The 9,911-nt window shown below is 40.0% G+C and overlaps 1 protein-coding gene across 1 annotated transcript in view; it reads left to right on the forward strand.

Moving 5' to 3' along the window:
• Window positions 1-9,911, forward strand: part of C7 (complement C7) — a 37,432-nt gene that overhangs the window by 9,785 nt on the left and 17,736 nt on the right. Inside the window, exons 8-14 of the mRNA XM_032802646.2 lie at window positions 983-1,226; window positions 1,981-2,094; window positions 4,559-4,725; window positions 5,612-5,840; window positions 7,358-7,529; window positions 7,956-8,043; window positions 9,107-9,239. Of these exons, the coding sequence (XP_032658537.1) occupies window positions 983-1,226; window positions 1,981-2,094; window positions 4,559-4,725; window positions 5,612-5,840; window positions 7,358-7,529; window positions 7,956-8,043; window positions 9,107-9,239 (1,147 nt within the window). The remainder of the gene's footprint in view (window positions 1-982; window positions 1,227-1,980; window positions 2,095-4,558; window positions 4,726-5,611; window positions 5,841-7,357; window positions 7,530-7,955; window positions 8,044-9,106; window positions 9,240-9,911) is intronic.

Consider the following 9,911-nt stretch of genomic DNA (forward strand, 5'->3'; position numbering starts at 1 on the left):
ACAAGAAAAATTGTATCTCAGAAATGAACTCTACTGAGAACTTTACCTACTCCTTTATAAAGTACCTTTGTCTCCACTGTGCCTATAATTTTAAGTTAACTGAAAAGTATTAATTCAATAACTCAAGTGCTTCCCATTTGTGAGGTAATATTAGTATCTTGGGCTAAATAAACTCAGAAGCTGAAGGCTAATATGCTTTTAGCTCATAATATGATTGCCACCAAATTGACAGAAACTACTCTTCTGTTGTTAGTACACTGAAATGTGCACACTGATTACATATTTTGAAACTTACTGTAAAATATAAGTATTATTTTGAACGTATTTAACTGGAAGAAAAGCTGAGAAGGCCATCACAAAGACAAGTGTGAGTGGGGAACTTATAAAGAAAAGAGTACTCCAGACCTGTCAGGATGCAAAGAAAAGAATTTTCTGGTGCCTCAGTTTCCCTTTTGCTGAACTGCAGTACCTTTGTCTCCAGTCTGGCTCATTAATCAGACTCTGCCAGGATGCTAATGCCTGGCAACCACCATTAACTTTTACACAGGAATATGCATTTGCCTGTTTGTCCTTTTGAAGCTTTTTTTGGGAGGTAGAGAGTGAAGGAAGAATGCTGCAGTCATTAAGAAGGGGGAAAAAATAGTTATTTTGTCTACCTCCCACACCATTCATATCACATTCATTCGGACAGTTCTATCACACAAAACAGGAAACCCTATTACAGGAGGAAGAACAGAACCTCAAAGAGAAAAACAAAACAAAACAAAAATCCAGTCTCTTAAAGAAACAGACCACCTTATCACAAGAGCCATACATAAATGATAAGTCCTGAGGACAGGAGTGAATCAGAATGCAAGGGTAACATACTGAACAGTTGTAGAAACTATTGTCCATTAGCGAGTTCAGGATCCTGATGAGCTGATTGGCAGAAGCCATTCCATTTTTAAATAGCTCTATGACTGATTTATTTTCATCCTCTTAGAGTAACCACTTCATGGTTGTTGAGAATGATGTGGAAGTTGCTCAATTCATTAATAACAACCCAGAATTTCTAACTCTTGCGGAGCCATTCTGGAAAGAGCTTGCCAACCTTCCTGCTGTCTATGAATATGGTGCATATCGAAGATTAATTGAACATTTTGGAACTCACTTCCTGCACTCTGGATCTCTGGGAGGACACTACAAAGTTCTCTTTTATATGGATTCTGAAAAAATTAAAGCAGAAGGTAGAGTACTAGAGCATTTGTTACAATGAACCAAGCGAATGAACAAGTAAAAAAACTCCTCCCTAGATCCTCTCAGCTAACAAATAAAACAAAAATAAAGAGACTGCTTTCTCACCAGTCAGTCACCACAGACTCTCCTTATCGATAATAAACTAGAGGTGGGCTCAAGCCACTATCTTTAGATCCCGATCTGGGTGTTGAACATCTAAAGTTCAGGGAGATTTGGATTTGGGGTTCAGTGTATTATACATTTGGTTCCACATGTTATAAACTTAAAGGGCCATTTGAAAAATTTGGATCCCAGTCCTGGTTTGGCTTTTGATCATCCCCAAAGTTCAGAGGTGTTTGGATACGAGGTGTGATTAAAGTCCATCTCTAGCAAAGGCAGAACAAAATAAAAATAAAGCAAAGGGTAAAACTGCACATATGGTGATACTCAAACACACAACCACGGCTGGAATGGCAGGGGTGGGGTGAAAAAAAGGATAAATCAGAAAAAAGGAAATAAAATATCAGGTAAATACATCATTCAACTCTCTGCCAGTATCCTTAGGCGTCACTCTTGGATAGCTACTGGTTACTGGTAATCCTTAGCATGGGATCTGCTTTGTAGTTGTCCCCTCCTGCAAGAAAATGTTGCAGTTGTTCTATTCCTAAAGTGGGCCCTCAGTCAATGGGAGCCTCACACATGAATCCAAAAGCAGAAATTAATTTTCAGCCTACTGTCAAGGTGACTGGATCTATTTTTTTCCAGGTTTGAGTGTTACAGACATGTACAAATGTTCATCATCAGGTTGGAACTTCTTCTTCGTAAGAAAGAAAAAGACTACCTGCTCAAAACTGGACGAACTGTTAAAATCCTCTTCAGGTAAATGATTCCACAGCACAGAGATTTCTTGCACTGCAGGATATGTCAAAATGGGTTAAGTGTGGGAGATCAATAAAACAGAAGGGCTTTTCGGATGTAGTTGAATCCTGACTATCTGAATGGAATTACAGGGAACATATTTGCATAAACAGGTTTCAGATAAGAGGGACTGAGTTTTCATTGTAAATGATGCATATCTGGTGACATAATTGAGATTTCAGATATAAGTGGGTTAACATTTGAGGAGCTTGAAAAAGGTGTCACAATTGTCAAAATATTGTGTAAATTGGTGGAAGAGCAGAAAAAACAAATACAAACCAGTCCCTTTCATCCCTTTGGTCACTAGGCCAAGCCTGGCAGGTGCTGAGCTCCAGTAGGAATGGCAAGTGCTCAGCATCTCTCAGGACAGGATAATAGGGTACTAGCCACTATGAATTTGTCAAGAACAAATCATACCCCCCAACCCAATTTCTTTGACACGGTTACTGACCTAGTGGATAGGAGAAAAGCAGTAGATGTGATATGCCTTGATTTTAGTAAGGCTTTTGACACAGTCCGCACAGGATGTTCACATATGGTCTAGATTACATTACTATAAGGTGGGTGCAAAACTTGTTGAAAGACGATACTCAAAGTGGAGATATCAATTTTTCATGTCAAACTGGGTAGACCTATCTATTGGGATCCCGCAGGGGTAGTCCTGTGTCCTGTACTAGTTAATATTTTCATTAATGTCTTGTAACAGAATGGAGAGTACCTTATAAAATTTGTGGATGACACCAAGCTAAGATGGTTCACAAGCACTTTGAAGGACAGGATGAGAATTCAACGTGATCTTGACAAATTAGAGAATTGGCCTAAAATCAACAAGATGAAATTCAATAAAGCCAAATGCCAGTTACTACACTTGGAAGGAAAAATCAAATGCACAAATACAAAATGGGGAGTAATTGGCTAGGCAGTAGCTGGAAAGAATATGGGGCTTCTAGTGGATCACAAATTGAAAATGAGCCAACAATGTGATGCAGTTGTGGAAAAGGCTAATATCATTCTGGGATGTATTAACAGGAGTTTTGTATGTAAGACATGAGGGGTAATTTCCCCTCTCTACTTGGCAATGATGAGTCCTCATCTGGAGAACTGTGTCCAGTTTTGGGTGCCATACTTTAGGAAAGATGTGGACAAACTGGAGGGAGTCCAGAGGAGAGCAACAAAAATGATAAAGGTTTAGAAAACCTGATCTGTGAGGACAGGTTGAAAAAACCCTGGGCTTATTTAGTCTTGAGAAAAGAAGACGGCGAGGGGGAGTATCAATAACAGTCTCCAAATATGTTAAGGGGTGTTATAAAGAGGACTGAAGCTAGGCCAAGAAGTAATTGGCTTTATCTCCGGCAAGGCAGATTTAGGTTAGATATTAGGAAAAAATTCTAACAATAAGGGCAGTTAAACTCTGGAATAGGTTTCCAATGGAGGGTGTGGAAGCCTTGTCACTGGAAGTATTTAAGAGCAGGTTGGACAAACACCTGTTAGGGATGGCCTAGGTTTACCTGGTCTTGCTTCAGTGCAGGGGGCTGGACTAGATGTTTTCTCAAGGTCCTTTCCAGCCGTACATAGCTATGATTTTATGACAGCTGTTCCCAGCCTGACTTGATTAGAGCCCACCTTGTGGTAGATTTGTGGATAGCCTCTCTTCCACATCCCTTGAGCCATACTCATTCACAGTTGCCATGGCCCAGATCCACAAAGGTACTTAGAAGACTACGTCCCAGGTGTATGCACCAGTGTGATCAACAAACCTTCTGTTTGGCTGCCACCTAGTTCTGTAGGTGCTTAACTCACTTGGCCCTAAATTTCTACTGTAACAGTTCCATAGGTGCCTCTGGGTGCACTAAAGCCTTACTCTAGGCATCTGGACATCTACCTGTTGCCCCAGAGTGATTCACAAAGTCGGGGAAGGTAGGCAAAGAAGTGCCTATCTCACCGTGGGATCCAATCTGGTAGGCGTGCTCCAAGGCTGCCCACCAGAGTGGGTCCCACTCAAAATCTGGGGGGGAGTAAGGGGAATGGTGATGGGGTGCTAACCGTATAACTTTTAGCCCAGTGGTTAAAGCACTTGCCATTGGGCTAAAAATTATAAAGTGGGCACCATCAACATCATTTCCACTTCTTCGCATCTTTACTCACAACAGCATTTCTGCTGCAAGGAGGTGGAATGATTCCACAGCCATGCAGCTTTCCCTATCTGCACTTCTGCCCTAGTCAGGTCCTCCCACGGCTGGGAAACACCATTTCAGGATTTGGTCCGCTATTACCATTCTAGGACACGTGCTATATAACTTAAATTCTCTACTGATATGCCCTTTAATTTCTTGCACAGTTATTTGCATTATATTGTGGAATTTCTATTGCTAAATGAAAACATACCAGTGCTGTTCTTCTGTATTTCTCATCTCTGAATGTGTAGGAACCAGTCATAATCAGATTAGAGGTGATCCCTATGTAGAGGGAGGAAATCCAGCGGCTGTTGCTGGCCTGGCTTATCTAGATTTGAATAATCCTGCTGGAAATAGTGAAAGATATTCCTTCTGGGCTCGATCAGTGAAATACTATCCCAGAGTAATTAAACAAAAGGTAAGACTTGGGTACTGTTTTCCTAAAACAGCCCTGAGAGGTGGGTTTATCTGAAGTTGGGACATGATTAAGCTATAGGGGTTAATCAGCACCAGTTGTAAATGGCAATAGTTTTGTATCCAGATTGTTTTTGAAAAATTAAAATAAGAAAAATGTGCACAGGCAAAGAAGACTGTCTGATAAATGGACAGTAATGACTGGCAGTTTTACGAAATCAAAGCTCTGATCCTGCACTGCATTTTGTACACCGTAGAGCATTTTTGTACAAGATTTTTATACAAGATGACACTGCCCCTGTGCAGACCCCCAATAATTTCACTACTGCTTTGCATAAGCACAGGGGTCCAGCTGCTTAGATCTCAGGGCCGAAATTGGAGCACAGTGTCAAATGAAAAAGATGAATTCTGTCAATGAGTTTGGGATTTAATGTGATCTCTGGAAATGTGGGATCTTGTGGAAGGGCTATAGAAGCAATAAGTATTATTGACATTGAAATTATAAAAACTTGACCTTATAATTGTTGAAAATATACAACTTCTTGGACCAGGGAAGCTCATATAGTGTATAGTTATTTTTGCTAGTGCATAGTTTTTGAACATGTCATGGCATTATTTAGCCCCAATCCACACAGCCATGGCTGAACTGTGGTGAATACAGCTGAGGTGCAAGTGACTTTAACAAATGTCGCACAAAGTTGGTTTTGAGTGTAGATGAGGCCTTAGTTGATCTTTCCTACTAACGACAGATGAAGAGTTTTCCTTCTTTGCAAAACTGTCCACACAATATACATCTCCAAATATTGTACATGACCAATGTGTTATTAAACAGTGACACCCTTAAAATATGTAGTTTTTAAATTTAAGACATATCTGTTTATTGCATTTAGCTAACACCATTGTATGAGCTGGTAAAGGAAGTGTCCTGTGCCTCAGTTAAAAGGCATTACCTGAAACTAGCCATTGAAGAGTATCTGAGTGAGAATGATCCCTGCAAATGTCGGCCATGTCAAAATGGTGGCGAACCTGCCGTAGCAGGAACTCAGTGCCTGTGTTTCTGCAAACCTTATACGTTTGGAGCAGCTTGTGAACTTGGAACGCTTGTACAAGATCAACCAGGTAAGTACACATTTGTTTTGAGATTTCAAAAGTTTAAAGCATACTCTTCTGCTTGCAATGATACGATCAGTGCTATTGTGCAGGTTGAACGTGCAAGTGTTATTGGGCACTAGCTATTTGTAAAAGTCAAGTGGCATCAGGCTGCTAGGGGACAGCGGTTAAATGAGTATGGGGAGTATTCCTCTCTGTTAGACTCTAGGTCTCTGCTTAACATTTGTATGCAGCACTTTACATATTCCAAGTATTTTCTTTAACTACTGTCGACAATAGTAGTAACAGTGACAGCAGTTCTGCACTGACAAGCAAATGGACTAGATGAATTAATAGATTTTTTCCATCTCTTACTTCTCTGATTATGTTATCCCCATTTTGCAAATAGAAAAACTGAGATGCTAAAAGATCAAGGCCAGAATTTTCAAACTTCGGTGCCTAAACACATTGATTACCATGTTGTTGTAGCAGTGTTGGTCCAAGAATATGAGAGACCCAAGGTGGGTGAGGTGATATCTTTTATTGGACTAACTTCTGTTGGTGAGAGAGACAAGCTTTTGAGCTTCACAGAGCTCTTCTTCAGGTCTGGGGAAGGTAATCAAACTTAGACATTTAAGTGCACATTTAAGCACCTAAACTATTGCCCAGTTTTCAGAGCTATCCAGCACCCTTAAGTACTACTGAAAAAAATTAGAGTTTGTGTCATGTGCCCCTCTGATTATTTAAGTGCCTTACTTTAGGCCCCTAGCTTGAAAGTTGACTTGCCCAAGGTTAGGTACAAAGCCAGGATTAGAACTCATGACTCAAAGTATAGGACTCAGTCCACTATATCAAAGTCCTTTTTTTCAAATTTGCCAGTAGCCTATGCTTCTACATTACTTGTGTCCTGCGATACATGAAATGCCACTGATGAGTAGAGAAAAGGGAACAACTGTTCTAGTGGTGATGCATTGAGGGATCAGATCTGTGAGAGGAGTATTTGTGCAGGGAGGGTATAAGAGCATAGAGATCAGTATTGGATTGGATGAGTTTATTTTAACTAATCTAAACCTGAATAAAAGTTTGGATTCAAAGAGCACCAGTGACTAATATTATGCTGGTCCTCCCCTGGCAAACTGAGTTTCACAATTATTGTTTTTGCTATGCATGTAAATGAAAGAGTTCAATAACTTTTTTTGGAATAAATTAACAAAAATAAAAAATGGGTCCATTTAACGTCCTGTGAAACAGAAATACATTCAGTTTTTTTGTCCAGTTGTAGTATGGTGCTACATTTCTATTTACTCATTCTGGAATAAATCAGCAATGTCTCCACAGAATTACACCAGTGTAAAAGCAATATAAGCAAGAAAAGTCTTGATAGTCCATGATAGTGAGATCTTGGATTCAGCTCCAAGCTAATGGTTTGGGATCATCATTAGCTTTGACTGTTGTTTCCTGCTTTTAAGATAGCAGCAGCTACTAAGAGGACAATAGAATTTCCTACATATTCCTATAATGTAAACTTTCACTCTAACATTACACAGGAGTTATTGATGGAAGGTGGAGTTGCTGGTCCTCTTGGAGTCCTTGCTCAGGAGAAAGGAAGTCCAGGAGTCGAACCTGCAATAATCCACCACCTAGTGGTGGTGGGATATCCTGCATTGGAGAACAGTTTGAAAGCAGACAATGTGAGGATGAGGAGTTGCAACATTTTCGGTAAGTGGAAACATCTTCAGCACCAATGCAAAGTGGGAGATCTGAGGCAATTTATGATTTTGACTCAAAACAACTTGTAATTTGTTGGACTGTCACAGCAATTCAGTGGCTTTGGCTAAACCAAAGCATCAAGTTTTTGTGTTTGTTCAAGTCTGAAACAAAACTAAATTCAAGAGCTGTGACCTAGATGTGAAGTGGATCTGGAAAAAAAGGGTGAAGCCTATGAGTTTAACTTCACTCTAGTCTTCACATGCTTTCTCAAAAACACATGATAAATGAGTGTAGTTTGATCATGGCTTACAGTAATGCAGACTGGCCCTGAAAAGGGGGTTCTCTGAGAAGGGCAGTATATTAGAAGAAAGAATGACTAAAAACCCTCTTGCATTTAGTAAAAATAATCACAATCTTAAAATTTTTGCTTTACAGTTTGATTGAACCACACTGCTTTGACGTGTCCATAATTCCCACAGAATTCTGCTCACCTCCCCCATTCTTGGAAAATGGATTTGTTCAAGTAGGTTATAAAAAAGTTCTCTTTATAACTTAATCTATGCTCTGTTTTGAGCTGCAGTACTGGAGCTGCAGTTAATATACTCATAGCAATTCCCCTTACGACGCTGTATTAGTCTTGATCAATTTAATATGATGCTGTATGAAAATCTCTTTAGCATGTTCCTCCTGCATTAAGTTTACAAGAAGTTAGCCAAGACTTATTTTACTTACTTGTAACTCCCTATCCCCCCGCCCACACCTTTACTCCTATGTTTATTACCCACAATGCCCAGAGTCTTCAACAGAGATCAGGGCCCCTGTTGTACAAACACATGGTAAGAGAGTCCATGCCTCAAAGAGCTTAACATTTAAAAATAGACAAAGGGCAGGATGGGAAAGAGGCACAGAGAGGTGAAGTGAGCTGCCACAGCAAATTGACGGTAGAACTAGGAATAGACTCCAAGTCTCCTGACTCCAAGTCAGGTGCCCTAACTAGTAGAACACACTCTTTTTGTCCCCATCAGGACTCTACACATGCACAGGGGTCCAACTGCCTGCAGCAGCAGGATTGGGCCTAATCTCAGACGTGATTTAACAAGGGAGTAACAAGAGAGTTTGTAAATTCCTTGGACCAGAGATTATGTTTTATCCATGCTGTGAGGTGCCTAGCAACCTTTTGGTTGCTATGAGAAATAACCAACACTTATAGCAATACTGTAGGTTTTGGAGAAATGTGCAAGAAACATCCTTCCCTCAAATTAACTAGGAATCAGTTAAAAAAATCTAAAATCTAATGGCCTGACCCTGAAAACCCTTACTCCACTGGGACTACCTAAATGAATAAGGCCTGAGGGATTGGACCCTAACATGTATTTTGCCATTTGTTTTTCCAGTCAATGGTTATCATCCTGCATGTACTAGTTTATCTCAGAAGGTAAAGGTAAAATCCTGCAAACCATGGAATGGTATTTGCTCGGTTAATTCTGTCAGATTTCTTAGAGACCAAAAAAGAGTTTGATATTTTTACTGGTTATTACACATTTTTTGTTTCACATTCAAAGCTTCTCCTATTTATTTTCTTTCAGAATGCCGATTCTTCATATCCTGTCGGGAAAAGTGTTGTTTACGCCTGCAGAGATGGTTATTCTCTTGTTGGTGATCCTGTTGCTAAATGTGGGAAAGGTTTAAAGTGGCTCACTGGGGATATGCAATGCAAGAGTATGTTTAAATTGATTTTCACTACAAAGTACAATTGAAAGTTGACTTTTGAATCCCAGTGAAACTTTTCCCCACATCTATTTTTCAAAAATAGAGGAAAGGGCAGAGGGGGGGATGTAGACAGCTGTTGTCTTCCAATTCTCAACTAGAATCAGACTTAAATTGCTTTTTCTTTCTTTGAATATAGAAATTGCTATAATAGAATGGACAACTGGTCTATCTGGTCTAGTTGTAAGGAAGGCAAAAATTGAACCAGAAAACTCACAATGCACCAGGCCAAAGGTATACTGCAGGGGTAAATTTCTTCCTGACCCCCCTGAAGTCAGAGGATTGCTAGCCCTGATGATTTTAATCTTAGGTAAAATAATTGCAGTGCTATCCAATGTATATAGAATTGAGGTGCTCCATACTCTTCTCCTGCTGCAGCAGAAAGTTGACTGAGATATACTCTCCTAATATATTGAATAATCCCTGCTCAATTCTCCTTAGGAAACAAAAACTCTCCAGGTCCTAGCTAATAAGAATACATAAGAACATAAGAATGGCTTTACTGGGTCAGACCAAAGGTCCATCTAGCCCAGTATCCTGTCTACCGACAGTGGCCAATGCCAAGTGCCCCAGAGGGAGTGAACCCAACAGGCAATGATCAAGTGATCTCTCTCCTGCCATCCA

The sequence above is a fragment of the Chelonoidis abingdonii genome, chromosome 6, assembly GCF_003597395.2.
Source record: "Chelonoidis abingdonii isolate Lonesome George chromosome 6, CheloAbing_2.0, whole genome shotgun sequence".
NCBI classification, from domain to species: domain Eukaryota; kingdom Metazoa; phylum Chordata; order Testudines; family Testudinidae; genus Chelonoidis; species Chelonoidis abingdonii.